Source organism: Apaloderma vittatum, unplaced genomic scaffold (assembly GCF_000703405.1).
Source record: "Apaloderma vittatum isolate BGI_N311 unplaced genomic scaffold, ASM70340v1 scaffold33299, whole genome shotgun sequence".
Lineage (NCBI taxonomy): Eukaryota > Metazoa > Chordata > Aves > Trogoniformes > Trogonidae > Apaloderma > Apaloderma vittatum.
In genome coordinates, this window is record NW_009735188.1 from 8070 (window position 1) to 35842 (window position 27773).

Sequence of the window (27773 nt, forward strand, 5' to 3'; positions counted from 1 at the left end):
AAATGCAAGTCAATTTGCTGCAAGCCTAGTCCTGAGCAATAGAGGAAAACAAAAAAGAGATTGTTTTCAATGACGATATGGCAGTTAACCTGATGAAGTTAATCTTTGCTTTAATTGGTTGCCCAACATACATATTTAAACATTCTGTACTAAATTAGCCAGCATGCACACAGGAATTGGACCAGTCAGTGACTTCCTCCTTTCACTATATACAGACACAAACAGGAACACCACAAGATTGGACAAAGGAAAGCAATTTGTTAACTGGATACAGCTAGCAAGTAACATTTTTTTCCTCTAGAAATGTTTTTCCTGCAAATTCCTAAGTGTGAAGACTTTCTCTCAAGGCTTGAAGAACTTTGCAGTCTTCCAGTGAAAAGGCTAGCAATAGCCACCATAGCTGAAATGAGACAAAATTCATTTAAAATCCATTCCAAGCAAGAGCGAAAATGAAAAAAAAAAAAAAATGCCTGCAATGTAGCATAGGGAAAAGGGACAATCCGAGAAGATATACTGAGGTAGAAAGGGGGCTTTGGACCCGATTCTGAACACCCTTAGCTCAGTGTAACAGAGAAGGAGGAGGATCAGAATCGGATCCAACATTTCACATTCGCTGATACCTGGTACCAGAAACTCAGTATCTAAAGAATTGAAGTGTTTGCTTACTTTATTTGAAGAATTTTAGTTCTGTGTCAACACAGTCATAGAAAAGATCCACTACTTCAGCAGGAAACCTCTGTACGAGTAAGGATATCTTCCATTGCTTCTAAGCCCTGTTTTTCAAGGTCTAACATAATCCTCATCAGTTTTTGGCCTTTATCCTAAAAGCATGAAACAACCAGACTCAGTTAACCAGCAAACAGGCTTATTAAAGCATTTCAGGGTTCAATTCTGTTATGCACATTTCTTCAAGTGTTTTTTAAAATAAGAAAGCCTTTTTAAGTACAAACTATTGCTGTTAATAGTTTTCGGTATGGTCAAAGGCTAAAAGGAACAGTGCTGGACACTTTATACATTAAGAAAAACAACCAAGGAGTTGCTAAGTTTAAAGTTGAGAAGGAAGACAGAGTGAAAGATGGATAGAGGCAAATAGCATAAAGCTGGTACAGGATGAAGAGGTAAAGCAACTTCTTAAGCCTGTAGACCCGGAAAACAGAACTATGAGAAGAGCAGAAGCACCAGGGATTGTGCGGGTCATGGTACATACTTGTGCATCCCTCAGATCATCACCTGCAAGATGATGATTAGATCTGACATGATGTGTAATGCAACAGCATTAAGACTCCAGATCCAAAGGAAGGGTTTGTGTGCCCTTCTGACTTACTGCTCTTCATGTTTCTGGGCAGGAAATTCAATCCTGAAGAAGGTGTCATTTTGTTTTATCCAGATGTTATTTAAAGTCTCCTGCTTTTTTCTTTTTTTTTCAAATTATTTTTTTTAAGAGAGGAGTGCTGTTTGTTTTCCTTAGAGCTTTCAAATTCGAATTCCAGGAAAAAAAAGCATTTAGAATGAGTAATAGTTCTGAGCTTTCCAAGATTTATACCAGCATTTGTGCAGAAAAAGTAGAGCACCTAAGCTAAGGCTCTCAGGTGGGCAGTTTTTACAGTGTGAAGCCTGATTAAAACCTACATTTCCTTTTCTCCCACAACTTTGGTTTCACACCGTCGGACTTTAATAGGGAAGAGTTCACAAGATGCTAACATACCTCTTCCAGATCTTCCCTAAATCAGCATCTTGCATAATGCTTGGGACTCAGCTGCACCTCAAGTTGATATCGCCACAGAGGCCATCACAGATTTTAAATTAAACCATTTCACAGGATTAAAACAAACACCTAGCCAAAACTGTTTTTATATAAAGTCTGTCTAGCAAAGGTTACCGTGGTTTCATTATTCACTAATGGGTGAGTCTGAATGCTGTTATGATCTTAGCAAGACTCTGACTTATGTAAATATGCAAAGAGGAAAATGGCAGAAAAGCAAGTCCTCTGTGGAAGTTCAACGTGATTACACAGGTCTTCCACAGGTTGCCCAAAATACCGACGTCAGCATGACTGGCATGCCCTGGTGATCTCTCCCTCTGTTTTACTTCCTTATAACCAGTTACCCAGTTCACTGCTGTGGTTGCAATTGCAAATGTCAAAGAACAGTGACTGAACTAGTTGGACTATGAATGTACCTTGATCAGCTCAAAAAAGATATACAGAATAAACCCCTTCCTGCCTTTAGGTATTCCAAAATTTATTCCCAGAAGAGATCTTTATACTTTAGGTTTTTACACTGGAAGGTTTTCACCCCTCAGGTACTCGTTGCATGGCATTGGAAAGTGTCCTGTCTTCTCATGTGGCATTTTCAGTTAATTCTTACAAATTAACAGAAATGCACTGAGACTTGCAAAACCGTCACATGCAAATTATTCCTTCAAGAAGAAAAATACCTCAAACTAAGCAGTTCTTAATCCAGCATATAATTTAAATTCAACATTCATGTCAACATCTTATAATTTAATTCTGGTACCATGTTGCACTTGCATCCAGTGTTCAATAATCACTTAAAAAGGCTATATACACAATGGGCACTGAACAAGCTAATCAATGTGTCAGTTTGACTTTGCACTTTGTAAAAGTAACGGAACAGTGCAAAGCTCTCAGGGTAACCAAGAAAAACTAGGCAGAATAGTTTGTCCTTCAGAGGGCGTCATTATTCAAGCTAAAGTTGCAAGGATTCTAAGAATATTCTGAGAATGTTTTTCAGTGAAGCAAATAATAGAGTTAGGAATCTACATTCACTTCCTTAATTCCAGGTCCCACAGCTCTTACCTGATCATTCTCGAGGAGAGACCGAGCCCATTCATGTGCCTTGTACAACTCATGCCTACGATCAGGTTTCTCCTGGAATCGAGGTATCTTTTTAGCAGGATCGTCATTGCCAAAAGAAGGAGACTGTACTTTTGGGACTAATTTTACATCATCAACAAAAATAAAGGGTTTAAATATGGACCTGGAAGAAATGAGAATTACTTCTTGCAGTAATAAGAGAGATTTCATATATGTTATTGAAATGTTCACCTATTTTAAAACAACAGATACAGAACAGTACAGGTAATTCACCTGTAGTAGGCAAGGACTAGGTTAGAGAGTTGGTGGTCGCCATACGCAAAATAAATCTTTTGGAAAAAAAACACGTTTTCCAATTACTGTAAAACTTTATTACCCCTTTTCCCCATATGCTTCTTTGGTTGCCTTCATGCCAGTTCTGCCACTTTGTCATAAAAGTAGCACTGTATTTGCCTCTCCAAGATTTTTTGTTGGCTTTTTGACAAATCCCAGCATTCAGCCTTGCATCAGTTTTTCTCCTCTGTTCACACTGCCACCTCTCCTTATCCCTCCATATTCAATTTCTATTAAAATCACAAACACACTCTTGTGTGGAGCAGGGATGATAACACACTTTGCTCAGTATCAGAGGATTTTGCACATAACCAGCAGCACTGAAGAATTTTGTGTCAAGAGGGGGACCAAAAAAAAAAATACATAGCTTCCAATACTGTGACTTCTCAAACAACTTCAACACTGAGTTTGGATCCAAATGTCAGAGACAGGCAACAAAAACCCCAGCAATCCAGGATCTTAATTCCCGAGACTCTGACAGTAGATATTGGCAAGTGCATGGAGAAACTGCCTGCCTTCCCCTTAGATAGACAGCAAAACGCCACCCTGCATTCTGCAGCGAAGAGGGTGCCAGAAGTACAAGACTTCCGCAAAACGTGATTAATAACCACTGTGTGCATGCAGTCAGCAGGTTCACTCCTTTCCATCACTGCCACGAAGCCTTGCTGACTAAGAGTCTATGTGACTCACCAGCTACACTTAAAATAATGCACTTTTTTTAATGCAGAGCGTAAAATAAACCAAGAAAGGCCTCATGTTTGGTTTTTTTTTTACACTTAGATTTACCACCTTTAAAAAAGGATAGAAATCTCACCAGCAATTTGAAGCCATACTTCTCTTTATCTCAACGGATTTGCATCAAGAAAAGTCTTGGTAAGCATGCTCAAACTTCTTCCTTAACCCTGAAGGTTTGAGTGGTGTGATGCGAGATGGGTGGGAAGTCCCTTGGGCACGGATGTCTTCGGTAGCACTAATGCTTACTCAGTAGCACCTAATGGTTACTGCCCTCTTTTTACAGGAATGACTGTCAGCTGTTCAAGGGCACCAGTTTCTTCTCCCCATAACCTCTTTACCTCAATGCAAGTGGCAGATCTGAATAACTGCAAGCGGTTTAGTTTAATTTCTGTGAATCCCAGGTGGATTCTGTTTAAAACACAAGGGAATTGACTAGTTCTTCCATGATCTGGCCCATGAGTTTCCTTAACTCCTCTGCTGCTGCCAGCTACAGAAGACATCACTTAAACCAACTGGAAATTGTCCCTCCAATAAAAAAAAAAAATACTTGGGATACTTGGGAGTTGCAGATGTTTTGCTCTGTTAACATTTTGACATCATACAAGGCTGCCTATAGTACACATCCCATATTTCCTATTTAGACACATTATTTCTTTCAGTTTTGCACCCACCTGTTCAAGAGAAGTGACTAAAATGGTCCACAACCTCACCATCTCAACAAGAACTCACTAGAAAGCACCTATGCTGGAATTCCTGGGTCTTCCTTAAACTGCATTTACTCCAGAAGTTCTGAATTTACGCAAATTTCCCAATCCGGCCTTTCAGCCCAAGGGTGTCCATTTAGAATTGCAGCAAGACGCAGTTCAGTAACACAGGACTGTCAGACCTCACACCAAAAACTACTGATTGCATTTCTGGTTAGAACACACTCTTGAAGCACGTTCCAATTTGAGCAGCAAGATTTGTTTAATATTTTTCAACTCACCACCTGCTCTGAACCCAGGGACTTACCTTGAAGGGTCTGGCGTGCCAGTGAAGTAATGAACACAGGGAAAACTAGGGTCCTGAGGCAGAACAGACACTATGCTAGCTGTAGTAAGGAAAGATTCAGAGTCCACACAGACACCACTATCCTTGTCACGCAGGACATTGATCATAGCTTGTGCAGAAACGTCACCTGTATGAAGAGGGGAAAGAGAAAAAAAAAAAAACCATAAAAATTTCTGAGTGCTCAATGGCTTAGACCCCAGGTAAGGATTTTAGCCTGCACGTGCTTTAGCCTAATATGACTAGTGATGCTCGACAATGGCACATCACAAATCCCAGTTAATTGTTTCTATTTGCACAAGTTAAACCCAGAATGAACTTGCCTAGCTAGTAAAAGAGGCATTAACTAGACACTACAATTGCTAGGCAGGGAGAAACGTCATTAAAAACGTATTTTTCAGGAAGATCGCCATAGTGTGTGTAATACTGCTTTAGCAATCACTATGAACAGTCTACTGACATAAACCATCCATTTTCCTCTAAGAAGCTATGTCTACCCAAGCCTGGGAGAACAACAGGAGCACGCTGATCTCCCACTTTTCACCTATTTCCATTAGCTCTCAGTCAAAAATCTGAAATCTTGCATTCACAGGGTGTTACAGCAGCAAACCTAGACACTAAGGTTTTTCTCCAAACCACTATCTACGAGAATGCCCTGTTCTCATTCTGTTTCCTGCCTGTGCCTTATCACAGCTTTTCCCCCATGGCACCTTCTTGCTTTCCTTGCGTTACGTCTTTGGCATGTGGGGCTTCTTCCCTAGCAGCTTCTCAAATCCTGCACTGACTCACCCTTCCATGCACAGGTGCCTCAACGCACCAGGAGATGTGGAATAAGCCAGCAGTCTGCAATATTTGCAGCCAGAGCCATCTGTCTTTAGGGGCCCCAAGGCTTCTTAGTGCTATAATCCAGGTTTATTAAGAACTTTCACCTACGGGCCTTCGGAATTAGTGTTATCTCTCTCTCAGACACAAACCACACTCCATGTATAGCCTTAGCAAGAATTCTTCATTGCAAAAAGTATTTCACCTCTACACTCTTCTTGACCTTTGCCAACATGCGAAAATGGTACTAGCCATCTAGCAAATTCACATCTGTAGTGAGGGGTATTTTACTAAAGATAATTTGTACCGTTTTTCACACATGAAAGAGCAGACACATGTCAGTCATGTACTGCTTCAGGCTGGTCATTTCAGAGCTATTTTGGCCAGCTGCAGCGAACTTAAGTCATTAACAGATTTTAGTCTGGAAATCAACCCTTCCTGTGACTGAAGGCACACTGTCCATTCTGGAAGCTCTGTTCTGTCTGACAATGAAAAAGGAACTTCAGTTTGCAACTGCCTAGCATTGCTCTTCCTTAAACTACAATCTTAATTACCCAACAGCTTAAGTGTAGAATCCATTGAGCTCGATCTTTCATATGCAAGGCAATTTTGGTTTTTTTTAAACTATAACTTTAGTATTAGGTAGGGCCACTAAAATTACACGAAAGCACAAATGTAATGACATATCACGCACATGAGAACAACAGTGAAGAAAGTCATAAAATAATTGCAATCCTGTTTTAAAACGTTAAACTTGAGAGGGACACGAAGAGCTTCATCCTGAATTGTGGCAAGTTTGGCGACAGTTTACAGTTCTGGTCTTCCTTTCCACACAGTTTACACGTGGAGACATTTGTCTCACTCACATGTAGTTCTGGACAGAACACAGGACACAGGCAGCAGAGACTAAAAATTCTGCTGCACACACAGAGAGATGGTTCAACACTTACCACCTTGCTTCTCTAGGCTCTCTCTGCCAGAGCAGCAGGCTAAATGGTCATCAGCAAGAGAAAACACTTCAGAAAAATTGAAGTCCGAGTCTCCATTCCACCAGCCTTGACTTCTCACATAATTCCTTAGTTCAGGATGCTCAGCATCAATTTTTGTAGTTAATGACAGCTGATTGCAAATGCATTTCACCCCTTCTGCAGAGAGCCACAAATGAAAAGACAGCATTAATACAGTTTTTCTGGGAGAAGCTGGAAGGACAACGTAATTCCAGTTAGGAAACAAATTAAACCACTGGTTAGGATGTACATTTGGCATGACTGCGTAACTACACACACACACAGAATTACCAGTCACTGCAGGCTGCAGAGCTCAGTTCTCTGTGCCCTGCTTAGGTATTTGTGCTGCCTTCTGATTAACAGTGTTATTTACTCAGAATACCAATTTCACAATCTGTACCTCATGCCTTCTGACCATAAAGTAGCAGTGGTCTCCAGATGCCAAAGGTATCTGCCTAATCTCTTCTCCAGTGGTGTACTCCATTGCCACAACAAGACTTAAGGTTTGACTTGATTTCAAAATAAATTTCAGTGAAGCTCTATTTAGTTTAATGACCCTTTAATGAGGTCCTTCAAAAATTAAAATTTAATTTGGAATATTTTTTAAACCTTACCAGTTCCTTTAGGCTTCCCAGACAAAACCCAATTTTATTATAAGCAGCAAGATAGGTTATATTAAACTTAACTTTTAATCTTAAAAAGGCATGAAGTGAAAAGAAAGTGTAAGTAACCTTCAAAGAATATTAAAGGGCCTTTTATTTTGCTTTTCTCAAAAATACCGCAGTGCTCATATCCCTATATCTAGAGCATGACTAACCGTGGCTGCTGCAGATACTCCACAGAGAGAATAAAGCAAATGCATTGGAAGACACAGAAAGAGCTGATAAAGTAAATCTGTAAACTAAAATAAAAACAGATTCTGGAACTTGGCACAAACTTTTTCTTAAACAGAAGCCAAAGCAGTATTTGTGAAAGTTACTAATACTGCCTGCCACAAAAGTAAGTTTGCTTTTGTAATGCCTCACGCAAGCAATTTAAATGATTAACAACTTACAGTAGGAAGTTCTGTGCATCGATCTGAAAAAAATTCATTGTCATTCAATTCTGACTTATACTAGGTCACTGACAGTTTGTTCCAACTCACGCTTTGAAGCAGCATTACCTTTCAGAGAACTCTCTTGACTTGAGTGATGGGAGGCGGGCAAGGGGGTTAGACTAGATGATCTTTCGAGGTCCCTTCCAATCCCTACCATTCTGTGAATATCTGTGTTCATATCAAGCTAGGCAAACCACTCCTTAAGAGCTCTTTAAGTAATACATTTAGTAACTTACGTAAAACAGCATTTCACGGGTTTGATCTCCCTCAAATAATTAAAGTTCATCAAGCAAATTAAATTTTCCACTCAGCCTGAAGAACAGTAGTAGGAAGGATTTTAAAGTGGTTATCCTCAAATAACCGTCAGAGTTGCTTGATAAAAATTCACTATAAGCTTTACAGAACTGCAGCAGTAATATTAGAAACTGAACAACTCTAAGGATAGTCAGGGAAAAAAAATGCCTTCACACTGGGGAATGACACATTTTCCCTCTTTTAGCAGCATTTGTGCATTCATTTGAAAGCTTAAGACCCACACTAGTGGTTGCAAAAAAGAAACCCCTAAACAAAACATGAAACAGAGTTCTTCTATAGCTGGCAGCCCTTCCTCCTGGCAGCCACGGCAGGCTGCGGGAGCTGGAAACTGCTCTATCTGCGGCTTGCAGGGACCTCCTGAAGAGAAATGCACTGGCAAAAATCAGAACAGAGCTGTAGAATCATTTTTTAAAAGCTGCAAGCAGCAGACGAAGGCACTAGTTTATTTGCGGGAAAGAAGGACCTGAAGGTTATGTATTGCTGATGCAGCTAAAAAGGCGAAATAAAACCCACTGTTCATCAAATCTCAGCCAGGTGGGTGTGCAGAGGAAGGCACGCTGTCATTGCATAACCCCAGGAACCTCAGCAGCCAGCTGCTTTCCACAATTTGATTTTATCAGGGCAGCATTATCAGTCTTTCCTCTACATTTGGTATCCGTTTGTGCTAGAAGACATCCTCTGTCTTGTAGGCTTAAAATACAGCCCTTGCTTGGGAAAACACCATCTTGATAAGACAGGCTGATTACTATTTGATGGCATGAGCTGACAGTAGGCCATCACACATTACACAGCTTTGGTATTTTTCAACAAAGTTAAACCTCCCTCCTACCCATACCTGCTATCTCCTACACCATTCAGTGCCAGGGAAATGCAATCAACTTAATGGATCTGTCATAGCTCAAAGCATGGATGAGGAAAATCCTCTTAAATTATCTGAAACTTTAATTCATTCAGATGTAAACTGCACAAAGTTCTACTCTTATGAAAATAAAAAACCCTTCAAAACTAAAGCCAACTGAGAATAAACTAATACAAATCTTAGATGATCATTATTATACTAAGGCAGAACATATTTGCTGGTAAAGTCTTAAGTAAGTTCAACCATCAAGCTAGTGAAATCTAGAAGTTAGTTTGGCATCTCTGGCTTCACACATACAGAAAAAGAAACCACCTACAAGTTTAAAGAGCAGAGAAGTATTGTTTCACAGTATCAGATAAGAAATGGGGATATGAGGGGACTGTATCTACTGCAGCAAAGCAACCAGCAGAAGCCCACTCAATTTACCACTGAAGACATGCCCTCTTCTGAAAGCTATCAATGCTCATCATTCTTCCTCCTTAATATTTTAGATTTTTAAGTAACAATTTGGGCATTAACTCCTTGAAAAAGACACTTTACACATTCCAAATACTAAATAATCTGGAAAACTGCAACACTTCCCAGGGATAAAAATGTGTGATTATTATTACGTAGCTTATGTATACAGTTAATCTCCAGCTTCAAAGGAAATGTCCAAGTTACATCAGCCAACGCAAATCAGAAATTTTGAAAAATTAGTAGTTCAAATATAGAAGGTTAAAAGTGATGATTCAATCAATTAGTCACATAAATTAGTCACTTAAACTCAGTGACTCTAAGACAAATTCTTCCAATGCAATCCTTTACAGATGTTGATAATGAAAGGTTTGCTGTGAATGATAAACTGACCTGTGATTTTTTCTGCTGCCCAGTACTTCCCAGAAGTTTCCAGTATCCAGGCTTCATTTCTATCCACAATCAAAAATGCACTTTGGAAGGTATGGCATGAACTCCCATCTTCGTAATAATTTCCACCTTGTCCATGCTCTTCCAACAGAGCAACTATTACATCCAACGCTTCTTTAGCTGTTGCACCTCTTTCTAGGCCAAGTCTGTAAGAAAAAGGTAAAAGAGAGATTCAGACATACATGTTACAGTGAGGTCTCCATAAGTTATTAATTTTAAACATCAGCACCAATCTGGTTTTAAAATACCAAGTGTCAGGTATGTCTACTGTAAGAATTCTTGCTTTAATGAGTTACTAGAATTACAGGATAAGATATTAAATTATTTGTCATGAATCTTTATTTTCTACACTGGTTCTTTATTCCCATGTATATCATAGCTGGATTTTAGGGTTTTTTAAAAGAAGAGTCCAATTACTAATCATGGTCTCAACTGCACTGTAAACATGCAATGCTCTATTTATCCTCATCTCAGGCAGAAAAAATTTGAAGGACAATTTGCAAATGTCTTTTTAAAGTAACAGCTGTATGTGAGTTTTCTGTATAGGAGACTGACAAATTGCAAATTAATATCATCAGAGATCAAAAAAGTGAAGGAGTATTCAGTTTTACAATCTCTCTACAAGCTCTCTTGCCCAGTGCTCCAGTATTTAATTAGCCACAGTAGCCAGATGCATGTTAACCTCTGATGCACAGTGTATTTGTGAAGTTATGCTTCAGTGATCCTGCAGAGGCTTGCCCAAAAACACATATATCACAAGATAGGGCTTTTGCCTAAACTAGGAGTAACCATATGTCTAACAAGAGCATGATTTTCAAAGAAAGCTTGAGAAAAGCAAGGGTATTTTAGGGAAAAGTAAACAGAGGTATAAGAACAGTCTTTACAAAGCTATAGGGAATGAATGCATCCTACCTGGAAAAAATGAGATTAAATAATTCCTTGAGATAATTTACAGCCCTAACAAAGTCAACAATGAGAGCAGTAACTAAACGAGTCCAAATCAGACCTGCAAAGGATTCCACCGGTTCCAAAAAGGCCACTACTGGTAGTGAGGAAATGCAGTATTTCAAACAGCAGCATACTGCAACCTCCATCCTTTGGGAGAGTTACCTGGATCAGTCCAAAATTTCTCTCTGTCGGTTATGTCATCTTAGTATTTTCCTCTGTGTTTATCTTTCTCTAACAGCTCTAAGTACAAAGTAATTCTGACTGATGGAGAGTTTCAAGAAATCAATCTTTTTTAATTTAAGGACTACGCCAGCCCTTTCCAATTCCTTGGAACTCACATGACAAGAAAACATTAGCTTGTTTCTTTCCTAAAAAGTATAGCACACAAAACAGGTTCTGATAAATTGAATAATGATTTGTGGATCTAAATACTTTTCAACCTGATCTCTGCACTGGGCCTGCTTTATTAAATAGTTGGCCACTGTTAGCCTTGGTTTTGGCTAAATTACTGAAAGCAGCATTTTCACCTTTCTCAGCAGCATCTATTTATCTCTTTGTGACAAAGGAGAGCCGACCAGAATTTTAAGGTCTTAACTTAAAGTGACAATTTCTCCCCCACCACCTTCTCACTTTGCATTTACAGAGTCTTTCCCCTCTCATCTTGTTTCTCATATTAGTTGAAACCTGTTTTGTGGTGGTGTCTCCATTTTTGGTGCCTATACATTTATGTTATTCCTTCATCATTTTCATGACTGCTGCAATCACTTTCTCAGAGCTATACAGAGATGTCAGTCTTAGCATGTACCATAGACATAATCTGAAAGCCCATCCAAAAGCATGTCTTATTTATTCCAAAAGAATAGCTCTAAGAGCCATCGTCACAGGTAAGTGAATGAGCTGACAACTACCTTAGTGACCATATAATCACTAGATTCAGTGATAATCTGCTCCCTTCTCCCCAATTTATCACTAAAAGCATTAGGTTATGATTATACCAAAACCTGCCAAGAGACATAATATCACACTAAAACTTTTAATAATCTCTCCCTGAAATTGTCCTTCCACCATGGTTATAGTCTGGCTTCCTCTGTCAGAACTAGAGCAGATATTCAGGCTGAATCTTTCAGATCTTTCTTTGCGAATGGCTCCAATGTCACTTTTACTTCCATTTAACAAAGGCCTAAGGCTCTGCTTTTGGTTGGGTGCTCCTGTCAGTCACAAGTGATGACAAAAAAAACAAAGAAAACAAAAAAAATCCCCACCCTACACAGCAACCACATATCTCTTCTCCACAAAACTGTAGGTCTTGCCAGTTATCTCTGCATCAGTGTCCTGGGTAACTACAGCATTGCCCTCTCACTAACACATTTCAGAGTAGCCTTCACGAGGAGCTGGAAGAAAAGGTTTAAGCAATTTCACCCTCAGATGAGAGCTTGAATTATTTGTTAGGAAAATTTCTGTGACTTAGTACAATCCACTGCCTCAGTTCCTCCAATATGCTATCATAGCACGTCATAACCTTTGCAACAAACCATTATCTCAAGCTTTTCAACTTCAGATATCAGCTACAGACTTTTCAAATGAGGTAACATGCATGATGGCATTCTAATTTATTCAATTTTGATGTCTCTAAGGAAAGAAATTGGTAAACAAATTAATACCATTTTAAAGAGCATTCTTGACTCCCTTCTAGGATTGGCATCTCTGTATGGCTCTGAAAAAGTGACTGCACCAGTGATGAAAAGAAGAAGGAAATTAATACAAACACACAGCGGTTAAAAATTAAGACAACGATGCAAAACCAAGGTGTCTTTCATGGGTTTTTTCGTATATACCTTTTGTATGGTAATGCTACACTGTTCTAACTGTACTGGCATAAGCAAAACAGTACGTCATCTTTTCATAAGAAAAACTCAACTAACAAAACACAAAAAGACCCCAAACTGAACTGCAGTAACACTAGGAAGAACATATGAAGAAAATCCCCACGAGCTAACCAATGCAGCCATCCTGGTGCAGCTTTCAAAGATCAATAAATCCCTAGAGCAGAAAAGAAGCATTTCTTAGGAATTTGTGCTGAAATATTTTTTTTCCTCTCAATTTTTCTGTCTGTTGCGAGTAGGTTCATGTTCTCCAATAAGATAAAATGGGACAGGGACAAGCCTGCGTGCAGTAGGGCCAACTTCTACCCCTCAATTCAGTTATAAAAACTTTATTCATTTCTTAAGAATCATTCACATGTGCTGACAAGCTGTGACACACTATCAAGCATGTATGTAACTGTCTTAGTAGTCAGATACAGGAGTACACTACGTAACACACTGTTTTCAGTCATTAAGCCAGCAGTCAGTTACTAGACAAGCTAAAAGTTTTGTGAAATACATCCCTACTGATGCCCATTGTGATTTTTAATGAAAAAAATGCTTTGTCTATGAGGCTCTGGGATGGATTTTTAATTTTCTGTTTCAACAACAAAACATGCTGACTTCAAAATTATACTGCCCTGCTGAAAGATGCCTCTGGCCAGTTCAACACCATGTGGTCTCACAACATGTACCTACAGCCTTTGCCCGTGTTGGCTGGACTTTAAATTCTAACTGGAAAGTGACAACTCCAGATGAGTTCAAAGAGAGAGGAAGTCTCCCCTATGGAAAAAAGAATAATCATTTTAAGTGAATGTAGAAGCAAACTCTTACGTGACCTTGAGCATTCAAGTAGAATTTGATTCTACTACCTGGATGACACTCCTGGGTTGACTCTTATCCCTGCTCTGAAGAATATGTCTCAGAGCATAAAGCTTTTAGTTTCTTTTGTAAGCAGCTAGTCATATATGCACACACAGAGCGTGAGTCTTTGGGCTAAGAACTGATACAGCCACAGAAGTCCAACATATACACAGAGGTGCGAAAAATTTGGCCAGCCAAGATTTGCATTTCTTTATTAGGCGTAAAATGCCTCACTATTGTCATTCTGATAAATCCTGAGCGATAGAATTAGCCTGTTCTGTAGATGGGTAAAAAGAGGCAGAGCTGGTCCTAGGTACCTCCTGGCAGCCTCTATGACCCATTTTGTACTTGATGGTTCTCTATTCTATGAGGTGTTTCAAAACAGATCAGCTTAATGCAACTGGCCAAGTCTTCACAGTAAGAGAAAGAACCACTTTGGCTGGAACCAGAGGCAGCTGGCAGTCTGCAACACATCTCTAGCTCTCCTTGCCTGGAGCACTCTCTGGGTCCAAGCTACTGACAATTTCTTCTGCAGGTTAGAGGGAACAGACGGAGTGTAATGTGATCGCTCGTAGCTTATGACCAGTCTCTCCTTATTTTGTTATCTCCTGATTTGCTAGTGTGGGTAAATCTAGAGGTGCTGGATGACATATATTTAAATGTTAAACAGTATTTTGAGACTGCAGTAACTGTGACAAAAATAGGCAAACTCTGCATCTAAACCAATGGTTTGTTGAAGTTTCAAAAGGATGATAGTGGGAGGGAAAAAAATAAAGGTGGAGTTTTGAAAGTCACCTAACATAACCCTTTTCTTGACAAGAGCTCATCCTATGTTTTATTAAAAGTGTCTCCGAGTCTATTCAGTCTCCCTTTATGCAATTACAACTCGCTAGTCCTCCTAGGTACTGCTTCTCCACAGATCACTTCTGTAATACAGAGTTTAGAGAAAATACCAGAGAAACATAAACCAAACTCCCTCATGATTTTCTCATTGGTCAGATTCTATAGGTGTTCTATCACATTTCCCATTTCCATTGCATTCTATCCAACTGGCTCATACACCTTTAGATTCAGGGTAGCTGGAACCAGATACCGTATTTCTGCAGAGACATGGCCAGAGAATATTTACAATCACAGTTTCAGGCAACTATACACCTAACAATTTATTTTAACTCCTGCTTCCCAGTTTGCTTATGAGAATACCTTTTAAGGTTTTAATGCCCTCTTAAAAGTCATGGTATCTATTTCCTGTCCTCTATCCATAAAATTTGTTAATTCATTACAGGAGTAAAGCAGAATGATTTGGCAGGATTTTTCTTGCTTAACAGTTACTACTGCACATTTATCAACTCCTTGATATTTAAGTGGGTTTTTCCCCTTCAGGAACTAAGGTTAAGCTGGTCTATAACCACAACTCTTTATTGAGTACAACCACAACAGTTAACCTTTTCCAGTCATCCAGAACCTCTCCCACCTTTAATTAGTTTTCAAGAAAAAACCACTTTTAATTAGTTTTCAAGAAAAAACGGTAATTTACTTGAAATTGGTTCAGCCCGCTCATTAAATATCCTAGGGCTAATTTCCAGCAGGATCACTAGGTCTAACACTGATTCTCTTAAGTAAGTAGTTGTTGTCCTGCTCCATCTTTAACTAAACCGCATCCACTTATTCCCTTTCTCTTTGTGATAAGTTGGCAGGATTTTCTCTTGTTCTTTCATTTCCAGTTTTCGTGACCACCCAACTTTCCTTTAAATTCTCCTGACTACAAGATCAGCATGCAGGCTGAGACGGAGAGCACAGCACAAGCCTTTTAGGCAGACAGCCTTCAATGAACAGATTTAAGGGAGTTTGTTTGCTAGCATTTAAATAAGGGCAACAGTTTGCATTGAAATGCATGTACTGATGCGAGGCATAGTAGTTTGCTCATGCCTACAGTTGGCTATAAGCCCAGGATGAGCTTTTTAGGTCAGAGTAGGCTGTTGTAAAGTGGGGGAGAATGAAGGGCATACCAGCAATCTGATGTTACAAATTAGTCAGCAGTTCCTTCCTTACAATGTAATAATTTCTCTTAGCCCGCCGGAATAGCCACTGCTAGACTGTAGGGTAGGTAGACAAGGTAGGTTTAGTGAACCCACATCAGACTGGTACATACTTGTAGCCAAATGCAAACTCCAAGCGTTTTAAGTGTTATCTCAGCTGTGTCCGGAGCTCCACCTCGGTAGGTGTCCTGCTTATATTGTTTTAATATCTCCCAGTGCCAACACCACAAAGCTGTTAGCCAGTATCATCATCACCATCATCATCATCTAAACCTTTGCTGTTTGAAAGCCTGGTCACAGCTTGGCAAGCCACCCACCTGACAAGATCCATTCCAAGCAAGGCTTCAGATTCAGAAGCTGGTTCTCTGGTCACGACAGCTTCGTTAGCTACACAGACTCCATGCTCGTTAGCTCCCATTTCTGCCCCCCAAAGCCAGGAGGGTCTGCTCAGCACAACAGCATGGGTCTTCGGCACCTGCTCAATCTCAATATACGTGCACTGCAGAGACAGCAGGAAGAGAAAAAGCAAAACAATTGCTAGCACCTTATCTAATGCTGTGACTGAAGTAACATAAGACATAAATGTAGACACAGGACATAAGTTGTTTAAAAAAAGCCCATGCCTTGTGTATGAGCAGGGAATTTTCTTAAACAGCATTTAACTGTCATGTTCGAATCTTTACAAACTTATACTGCAAAAGTCTGGGAAGATACTTATCTTGACATTTGCAGACTTCAAAGAGTCAAGTAGAACTCGAGTGCCAGAATCAGTTGAAAGCAGCAGTAGACAGACTACTGTACTTTTACAGTAAAGAAACACAGATCATGTTTGTACACAGTAACAACATCGAATCATTCTATCATCTCACCTAAGCACAACCTCCAGTACTTAAGTACATAACATAACAACGGTAACTGGAAAAAGTACATTAGAAGGCTTCCCCCTCTCCCTTGCTGACCCCCTGGGGGGCGGGGGACTGAGACTGCTGGTAAAAAGTGGGGAGAGGAGAGAAAACTAAAGACTTGAAAAGATCATTCAGTGGAATATTTTGCTAAACAGTCACACAAAATCAAACACAGGTACTGGTTTTGCTTAAAACTTATATTTCTGCTATTTTAAATGGTCTACTGTTGTCAGAAGTCTGACGAGTCAAAAACATGGAGACAGGCTGCAAAGAAGTCACTGAAACTGCAAGGAAGAAAGAAATTATATGTTATCTTCCAAACATATTTACTTTTCCGTTACTCCCGGACTTAAAAACAAGCACGTTTTCCCAGGCTGCATGGAAGAGCGCTTGATCCATTGTACAATCCAAAGGAATGGGCTTTACATTTTGCTGCTGAGGTCACATAAGTTCCTCAAGGAGCAATCTTCACAGAATTTTCTTCAGAGGGAAGTGAAGCGGTCTGTAGTATTTATGGGACAGATGTTAGGGTCCAGCATACCTGTCAAGCATCTTCACTACAGGAAGTAATCGGCAACATTCTTCTGGAGAAATATGTGGTCAGACATATCAGTGAGCAGGATGAGCCGAATTTTGTGGACTGACAGTTGTTTGCCATGAAACTAAATGCTGTGCCTACGGGAAAACTTAAAGTCAAAGGCATCAGCCCAAGATTATCAGCAGCAAGCAGCTCTTTTTTTTCTGACCTGTCTTTCCTCCTCAGTGTTTACACAGCAGAAGCATCTTCAGCCTCCATTCCTGAGCAATGACTTTCACAGTAATAGTTAGCCTAGCACGCAATTAAAATGTATAATAGACCATCTTTGATCAAAAATGGCATTTTGAGGGTCCTTCACTCGACCATGCAAGAAGGACAAAAGAAATGAGCTTGCCACCTTTTATCAGGAATTGTGTGCGAACAGGTCGAACTGCCATCTTTCTATAAAACCATGCAAATTATAAATGAAGTAAGAGGATGATTTCTCTTGAAGGACACATAATTGAAAAAAAAATAAAAGGAGAGGTAAGGAATTCTTTCATTCAAAGGATTTAGAAATAGAGAGGGGACATTGCTTCCCTTTTCCTTTCTGCTATGTGCTTAATTTTGATTTTGGCTCTGTAACAGGTAATAAGGACTTACCTGCTGTATTTGCTGGAGAAAATCCGTAATATTTGACCAAGCTGTTTGACCAAATTGCTTATATAGTAATGCACTATGATTTTGTAGAGGCGGACTCCTCATCTGTTGAGGTGGAACAACATCTGGCACTGGCCAGGAGCTAAGATTTAACAAGTAAGAACTCTTTATACAGTTCACCCTTTGTTTCACTTCCTAGTCAAGCCACAGCAGAGCCGAAGTCCCTTAGCAAGACTCCCCCTTCTCCAATTGAGTTGTCAGCAAGCAGAACTCCTTTTTGATATTCTACATAATTTTTTTTCAGAGCTCTAAGTCAGTGAGTCTGGATAAGTACTTAATGCACATGTGCAAGTGGACAGAGAATAAGTGTATTTTCCAGATGCACAAAGGACGAGCTGCAGCAGCAGGAAAATGGGTTGGGTCAAGCATCTTCCCACATTACATGTAAAGACATAACCGGAGCAGCTGTGAGGAGACAAGTCTGCAGACAGCAACCCCTGCACAGCAGAGTCTTGGCTCCCTACATCTTACAGGCAGTCAGCTCACTGGAGCAATCCTGCACAGCCATCCAGGACACAAACCTTCTCAAATGCACAGCAGAAAACAAAAACCTAGATGGAATGTGGAGGAGACTTCAGTACTCCATAAACCCCCATTTGCATAGCATTCTCTGGCTGAATAGCCCTATTATACGAGCTTGCTTACACTGATGCTTTGATTTTCTAGAAGGAAAAAAAATTATGGAAACACTCTGAAAACTGTTTAGCCAGGCTAAAAAAATTCTGAATGCCTTTTCTCTGCAAAACATATTCTGGCTATCCTTGCTACTAAAGGCTTATTACTTAGAGCCTCATTCCAAAATCAAGCATTTCCAAAGCTGCTATTCACTGTAAAGAATTTACTGTCAGTGGTAGCAGTTGAGAAAGGGGAAAGAAGAAATGGTTTGCTCCTGCTTGAAGGATCCAAAGCATTTGGGGAGGGGGGAAAAAAAACCCCTGCTTTTGCTTTGTAACTATGTAATCAGAGGCCAGAAGACATCCAAAAGCCTCTCTATGAACCTAAAAATAGAGCTGTCGCACTTTCTATATTGCTACTTTACATTCCCCATTCCAATGACAAGCAAACATGGACTGTATTTTCATGTTATTTTCAGCTTTCATAGAGTAACTGATGTAAATAAACAATGTTCAAGCCTTATCTATATAAATTACCTTAGAAGACCTAAGTAACACAAAGCCATTCCATTCTTCTAGTAGCTGACAGGCCTTGTAAAACTACCATTGACTTGATTCTTGTTCAACAAGCCTTTGCCATGGTTATTGACAATTACAAAAAAAGCTTTGATGAGATTTTACCTTCCCATTAGAATTATTTACTGCAGTAAGTGGAAAAGCAGACACTCAATAGGACTGATGTACGAAGGCAGACATTTGGTTCATATTTGTTAATAACAGTTATCAGCTTCTCAAAAACTAGGGTCCAAATGATAATAGATTATTAATTTCAAATGTAAACCTCTCACTCTTCATAACTTCATGCACTCCCTTTAAAATGCCATCAGAAAACTATTTCCCACATTAAAGAGCATCTTCATGCAGGAAACTGAGGAGCTAGGCTATCAACACATCAATCATAAAGGTCAGTCAACTAAAGCCAGTCACTGGATTTGCAGCACAGCAGAGCAGTGCTACCTATTCCACAGAAACCAGAACACGTGCTTACCACAGCTCAGACATGGAAGGATCTATTGCAGGGAAAAAAGACAACAATATCCACCAAAAAACCTCACTGGCTACTAGATCTCTAGAAAGAGGAGCTCAGGTAGGATTTCAAAAGCAAGCACAAGCCTCAAAAGCAAGCACAAGTCTCAAAAGCAAGCACAAGCCACAACCTTCCTGTCCACTCTCCTGCATCCCAGCAATCAGGGAAATCCCTGCAGCCCAACAGCACAGCAGTCTGTTCGACTCAGAGCTCTGCCAAACCAGGCAACGACAAATAAAAAGAGACGTAAGGTAGTGCTGTGACTCTGCTTGCTACCAATTCTGTCCTTAAAATTCCTGAAGCTTTCAGCCCAGGGCTTCCTCAAACTAACATTTTTCTTTAAGTATGAATGCTAAAAACAGAAGAACACTGATACACTTGGTGGGAAAGGCTGTGAGTGAGCAGTGTCAGGCTCCATTGATTTGCTACAACTCCAGCCCTGAAAGCAGCGTAACTGGCATCATGCCCTGTGACAATAAATTCCCATTGGGGAAATACGAAAGTAAAGAACAGAGACTTCTCATACAGGAGACGTAGCAAATAACTTTAAAAAGAATTAAGCAGGCTGGAAACTAATGATGTTTCTTTTATTTCACTTACAGTATCAAGAAAAGAATCCTATCAAGGCAGTTCTAAGTATAGTACAAGGCACAAATGTACCTCCCACCCTAGCTAGGGCAGGCAGATATGCTGGAGGTATTCCAAAAACAGACACGACAGTCACAGGCACAAGAGATTTCTTCTTTCGTTAATGAAAAGAAACTATTGTGCAGCTTCTACTGTACTTGTGCTGCAGAAGCCCAATTCCTAGCACTGTCAGTCAGGTCATTATGAAATATCAGTGAAATCACATAGGCTTCAGCCCTGGTAACAAAGGCAGTAGTCAGGGAATGCTTCAGAAAGAAATGGTCTTTGAAGAAGGGCTATAAGGTTCTAGAGTACAGAAGAGATTCCCTCACACCACCCCCTCATCTGACCCAGGCTCTAACTTGGCATTAACTCTTTACTTAACTACTTCAAGCACTGCTGTACCACAGCAGATACTTAAAAACAGGCAAAATTTCTGTACTATTGCAGTAGCTTGAGAAGTTGTACCACGGGTGCTTTTAACTCCTTCCAAAAGAGGGATGGCAAAAACGTGAGGAGGCAGCCTCACAGCCTGCTCCCTCCATGGCCATCAAGATATTGAGACTGACAGCCTGGTTGGAACTGTCTAGAGAGATGATGCCACAGGTGACATGGGCTACCTGCACCCTCCCATCATGCTGGAGGACTTGAAAGCTAGAATACAGTTGTTCAAGAAAGCCCCTCAGATCATCTCCTGCGGATGTGCCTGATAGAATGCGTTCTTCAAACAGTTCTTTTGCTGTTTGTTTACAGGAACAAATGCAACGGAGCTCAAAAGAGTAGGAATAACCATCCTCTGAAAAGAGATATATGCAAATAGTAGCATTCAATACAGATTTGCTAGCTGCTTCCGCACTAAGCAGCACGAAGTATACAGTGAAAGACACCGGGAGGACTTTACAACATCCATTATGCACGGCCACGGCACCATCTACCAGCAGCAAAACTGCTTTGCTGCAGTGGAGGGGACAGCAGTACAGCAGGCTAAATCTAGCCTGGGTACACGGCAAGTAGTCAGCCCTAGTTCTAGCGGTCACAGAGTCAAACCAGAACAGTGACCAGAAGTCTCTCCAGTGGCAGGTCGGCAGCTCTCAAAAACACGACCTATGCTGGCACCCTCACGTTGTAGCCAGATATAAACAGCAGCAGCATTTACTAAGTATACAAATACAGAACAAGACCAGCTTTTGCTACTCTAGAGTGCCTCTTACTTCTCCATATCAAGAAGAGGTTCTTCCCTTTTTATGAAGGCCCTAATACACTTTACATAAGCTTTTGTATTTGCATATTGTTCCTAGTTGTTTCTATTCATTGCATAACTGTAATATTTGAATCTGTATGCTTCTGATCTCTAGCAGTGTCATCTATCTTGAAGACTGAGGATTATAAGTATTTATTCTAGAAAAGAATTAAAGAAGCTAGAAAAAGCCAAAGGGTTCCCCAGTCAAAAATCAGAACTACACACCTTCTAACCTAGCCTAACCTACTCTATCAAGCCACTATGGAGTCTCAGGCAAGCGAATTGTGGTATGGAAATGTGCTCAACAAAACAAAATTAAAAAAAAATCTTTAAAAGAATAAAATACCATGAAATGCAGCAAGGCACCCAGGCCTGAGGACACTCCCTGGAGAGAGTGAGTTTATTTAGAAGTCAAGAATTTACCTCTTGTTTTTTGAAGTTACAAATCTCGTAGCTTCCTGGGTGATGAGCAAAAGTAAAACTGAAATATGGATGAAACTTACTAATTTAATTGTTTTTAACAGTACGAAACAGATTTCAAAGAAGCCACAAAAAGCCCATCAGAGAGATATCTATGGAACTCTTAGATATCCTAGGACTGTTTTCTTTGCTCGGCCACTTTGAAATTCTTGCTCACACACCTGTTTTGGCACAAGTAAACAGTCTGGGTCCAGATGAGATAGTTGGTGGATTTTTCCTCCACACAATTCCAGCACACTCCCTTGCCTCCCTCCTCTCCCTCTCTGTTCCAACTAAAAAACCAAAAATATTAAAGAGATTAAAAACAAAGAAAAATTCAACCTCACCAGTTTTGCTTTGGTAGCAGAAAGCAGCAAAGAAGCAGCACTCCTACATAAAACCAGACCCTTTAAGACGGCAGAAACATCCAAGAGATTATGGTTTCTGCCTCTGAGCCGCTGCCGGCTCGTGTGGTGTGTTACAAAGCACAGACAAACACATTAGTTTAAAGGCCAGTGGCCTGCAATGGAGCAGAAGAGAGAAAAAGCCCACATTAGCAAAGTAACAGACTGCTGAAAGCAGCAACCACTTCCTCTTTTTTATTAGTTGCTGTCTGCCCGCACAGTGCCTCTCCTCTATCTCTGCGTGAAGACTAAAGGTTTGCTTAAACAACGTGGCTTGAGGTAAGCCTGCACGTGTCATGAGGCAGGCTGCTTACACAGCCAGTTACCAGGTCTCAGCTGAGAGGCAAGAAAAAGCAGCTTTCTAAACTATCTCTGAATTACAAGCCTTTAGACTACAACCTTTTTGATTTACATAGACTAAATGAAAAGTTTCATCAGGGGCACAAACGCTGCTATTTCATCAAGGGTTCCTGACAGTCAGCACTTACCCACGGAGGTATCACAGCGAGTGTGGCACTGTCAGTCCCATCTGGAGGTTTCCCAAACAGCAAATTCGCAGTAGGTTCAGGTGCTGTTTGGCTGCCGTTACCAGATTCTGAGCATCTTGACCCCCAGACAGAATGCAGATAAACAGCTGGCATAAGAGGGAATCAAAGTACACCAGAACTACACTGCGGCACTGGCACGATGCCTGATGATTACATTACAAATACTAGAATTAAGAAACCTGCAGGTAACACAAAGACAACTTTAATACAGTCAAACTCTACTTTTTAAGCTTTATATCTATCTTGCAACACCACAGAGAGACCCACAAGTTAACTTCAGGCAAGATTTTGTCTGCAGTGCTCAGACCAATGCACAGCACAAAATGTTACTGCTCCTCTGAAAACTCAGAGCAAGGGGAGGTAGGATGGTACCCCTTAAAAAATTATTGAAAAGAGAAAAAACAAAATAAAACTAAGGCATAATATTGTGCCATGAAGTTTTAGAGAACCCAAAATTCCTCCTAAGCCACAGAGGGCTGGCTTTAATCCAAGAAGACTGTTTAAAACCAATATATTAAGAAAATTTCACCTATTGACAATTTGATAGACTTTATTGTAGAATATCTTTTTTATTTTCCCCCTTCTACACCCCCATAAGAAGTTTTATGCTACTAAGATAAAAGAGCTTTTACAGCACTACACTGAAGCAACCATGACTATTTTCAAACCATGGATAAAAGGTAAAATTAGAAGAAAAGGAGGCTAAAAAACCAACCAAACAAAACCCACTTGGAAAATTCAGCTAAGAAAAAATCATCCACTCAAGATTTCTTCAGGAGAAAGAAAACCACATCAAGCAGAAGATTACTAGAGAACAAGTGAAATCTAGTCAGTAAAAACTACCTTAAAAAGATAGGAGAGCCTCTCATTTTAAAACTCGTACAACATGAATTCTTACTAACACGTGAAAAAAAAAATCTTAAAATTCACATCTGGGGAAAAAAGAGCACACTTACTTTTGTAGAGGAATTTTAAAAAGGACCTTATTTATGCCTAAGGGAGCAATATTTCACCTGCATAAACAAGTTTACTAGACTGACAACAACAAGGAAGAGTGCTGATCAACATCTGCCACTGCAAAATTACAATGCAAGACAAGAACAAACTTTTGACAGAGTTGTCACACACACAGAACAGACCTTCATGAAAAGCCCCATTGTTCAGGGTCTTGGGAACCTGCTGACATGGAGGGAAGGAATTATGTTGATGAAGCTGCGGGGTTGAATGACAAAGATAAAGCTTAAAATGACTTGCATATTCACTGAATTCTCTTGTTTAAGGTCCTGCCACAAAGTAACTGATAGCTACACAGCACAGCCTGCCTGATTCCTTCCGGGAAAGAACCCAGTTGAACCACTGTGCCATTTTTGGTTACATTGTGCATTACTGTATTTGTAAACACGAGCTGCACAGAACATAAACAAGATACAGGCTTCCCCAGTCTTATAAAACACCTCATGTTGTTAGTGTGTCCACCTCTTAACAGAAGTTCAGAACGTGACAGCCATTAAGTAATACATGCTGGTTTAAATTATCTACAAAGAATAAAACAGAATGAAAAGCAAGTCTATCATCATTGTCTAGTGAAGGTAAAGAATCACTTATCTAACATAAAAAACCAATGGAAATGTACACTATGGAATGGAGAGAAAAGCCATTCATTTGGACATCATTTTCTATTTGCAAAGTATCATATATTTTCCTACGCCTGTTTAGTTAGTTTTATAAAACTCAAGGAAAGAAAAGCTGTAGCAAAAAGACTCCATCCAACAATAACTGAACAGCTAGCAGATTTAGTGGGTTTTAAAGAACAATGTAGTAATTCTGAACATGACAAAGGCTACATCTAGAAGCTCTGACATGCCCCTCCACTCCTTCCCCTAACTGATTACCTCTGACAACCCAGTAAGCCTGCTTAAAAAGTAGATATAGTGTTGCATGCCTGCTACTTAGAAACATGAGGCAGCTGAATTCAAGCCCTACCTTAAAGGTTTTCTTAACTATTAGAAGTACCACTCACACTACACAAGGAATTAACAGCCTTTGTACAAGATCTCCCTATAGGTAAGTACACGTTTGTCATAAGACAAAAGTAGTCTTAGACACTAGACACTTAGATACAATAGGAGAAATACTTACATCTCAGCTCATTAGCAATTATTGAAGACTTTACTTTTGCCATCACAAAGAGTTACCATGTTTGAAACTGCAGTCGTTTTATTCACTGGTGGCCTTAAGTTCATAAACTAGCAAAATCTAGAAGCAAGTCTAGCAGCCTAAAACTTGGACTGTAGAGCTTTTATAGATTCAATCTGGTACAATTTCTACAGCAAAGACTATTATTATGATACTTTTAAAGACCTCTGAAGTGGCCAGTTTTAAAAGAAAATTCATAAGAGGGTTATTTTTAAAGAGAATTACTTTACAACATTGATATTTGCTAGACCGGTTTGTTTGAACACACTCTCTTCTTCAAATGTGGAAAAACAAATCTTGAACTTTAAAAGAGAAACTAGTAACTAAATCTATGGTTAGGTTTGTCCAAAGGAGTTCAGTTAAAGGACTGTGCAAAGCTACCAGCCTTTACACTCAATAAAACAAAGTCAGTATCTTGTTTTAACCAGCTTACTTGTTAAAAAAAAATAATAAAAAAATAATAAAAAAAAAAGAAGGCACTGACAATACTTCGTGCTGAGTGTCAGGAAGAAGCACAGAGAAGAGATTGCTTGCGCTAACTCCCAGAGCAACTGAAGAGGGTTTTTATTCTGCACTGGGAGGAAGTGGGAAGAATTTTAGTAAATGTCTAGAGCCTGTATGTTTCTGTACACACCGTACTTAGAAAACCACAGGCTCGCTAATGAAGAATTATGCAGTAGCATAGACTAGCAGAGGCTAAAGTATCCATTTAAGCAGAGTTTAAATGCTTAATTAAAAAAAACAAACAAAACCAAAATTGTATTAGCCCATTACAGTCCTTCTTCACCACAGTACTTCTTCACCACATTGCAACAAACTTTACCTTCATTTAAAAAAAAATAAAAAAAAAATTAAAAATAAAATTCAGCATTTAAAGGGAAGGCTTGCAGATACTGGTTAGCAAAATAAATCTACGAACTGTGGGGTGCTAGACAAAGGGATTGTGCTCCCTGCTTTCAGAAGGACTGGCAAGAGATTCCAGAATTCTACAAAAGGCATTAAACTAGTTAATCATGGGGTGGGAGAGGGATCATAATAGATTATATATGACTTCATTATACCCTTCAGCAAATAATGACAGTCTCAAAGAGTAAGAAAAAAGGCAAAGAGACCAAAAGAAACAAGTGCTAACATTAAATTCTTACAGGAGTATTCTTTTATAACAATACAAACACTCTAGACCAGCTTTTGAAAGTTCTTCTTCCACAACAATGGAACTTTTTTTCATTTCCACAAAAAGAAGCTTTAAAAACCACTCTGAAGTTTTCTTCTCTTACTGTCACACTTGTGTTCTGTATACTAGCACAGGTCTACAACAGTCCTACCAAAACAGCGCTGTAATTAAAAAAATTAATGCTTTTGGACAGGGAGAGGAGATTTCATCATATCCAAGATTAAACCATTTAATAATGCGCGAGTTGTACCAGATGTTGGTAGCAACAGGAATCAAGAGAATATTAACTGTCAGAAAGAACAGCACCAAATCCTCTGAAATTTGGAAGTCATCCCACTTGAAAGACAGAATTAAAACTGTCACTGTTTCAGGATCTCTCCTGCGGAAGCGATGATTATATCTACAAAGGACCTGTAGGTATGAGAGACACCAGCCTGGTGCAGAACAGCCAGGGGGATGGGAGGAAGCAGAATGCAGGGAACCTCACAGCTCCTGCTGTCCCAGTTGTCAGCCAGAGCAAGAATCTGTGGACTCTAAAAGCTCCTGAGAGTGCAGATCAGGTTCTGTGTCCTTTGCTACAACGGCTACCTGCACCAATCTTTATCTTTCCTTCTGCTACCTCAGTCTCTTCATTTCACCTTCGTTTTCCCCTCTTCCTGTCTTGTCGTTTCATTTGTCCCCTTGCTTCACCATTCCACATCTCCTTATCCTTTAATTTCTCCAGTCATTGAAGTGAGGCTGCGGTGGCAGATTATAACTACAATTACTTCCAGCAGGGTCCCCTTCAATGTGCACCCATGGCAGCGGCGTCCAGCTTTGAGACTCCACATCCAGCCTAGATTCGATGAGAAGCCACAACATTGAAAATCGACCACGATGCAGGTGTCTCAGCTGCAGAACATGTTAACAAATGTACCAGAGTTAGGTCTGGCTTACAAACCTAAAGCTCTTGTTTTCCTCCTCTCGTATTTCCTTATTAGAGCACAAGTTCTTGGAGGCAGATTTCTGCCTACCTGTTGTGCCACATGCCTTGCATAGTCAGGTCTCATTACAGCTGTCACACAACAACTGCAAATGAGAACCATTCATATGCGAACAGATAAAGTTTGAAAATTTGCTTCGAGTTCCAGTTAGCCAGAATATTTTTAGCTTAAAAAGAAAAGGCAAGTGATAGCTTACGTGGTGCAGGAATCTGAAATGTGAACAGTTCAGCCTGTCGTCTGCTAGAGAAAATTACAGATGTTGCAAGAGCTCACAGATTTTTTTTCCTCAATAAAACAAAAAAAAGTTACATTCTGGGTTTCTCTTTCAGGACCCGAAAATCTTGTCTCTACTCAAAAGAGGTTCAAGTGAAGGGAAAAAGCACTCCACAAACTGACAAGAAAACAAGAGAGCATTCATTTCTTCCAGTAACAGTAATTTCTCAGGGTTTGAACGTAACAATTCATGCTTACCTCAACTTTGCTTCCTGGATCGTGATCTGCTGCGGCAAAGTAGACCACCTCCTGTACTTCATCCCTAGGCCGTGCAGAGTTCTTTCCAAACACCACCAGACCATCTTTAGAACATGGGGGAAAGGCCACAAAGCAGTAACTTGGGGGAGCTCCAGCCAT

At 39.9% G+C, this 27773-nt stretch overlaps 1 protein-coding gene across 1 annotated transcript; it reads right to left on the minus strand.

Annotated features, from left to right (window-relative positions):
- Nucleotides 1-94: 94 nt before the first annotated feature.
- LOC104279292 (secernin-1-like) lies at nt 95-27773 on the minus strand. The gene is given in 8 exon segments (XM_009876512.1): nt 95-731; nt 733-821; nt 2819-2999; nt 4916-5081; nt 6724-6918; nt 9900-10102; nt 15987-16168; nt 27615-27773. Coding segments are annotated over 8 exon segments (1239 nt in total). The 3' UTR covers nt 95-667.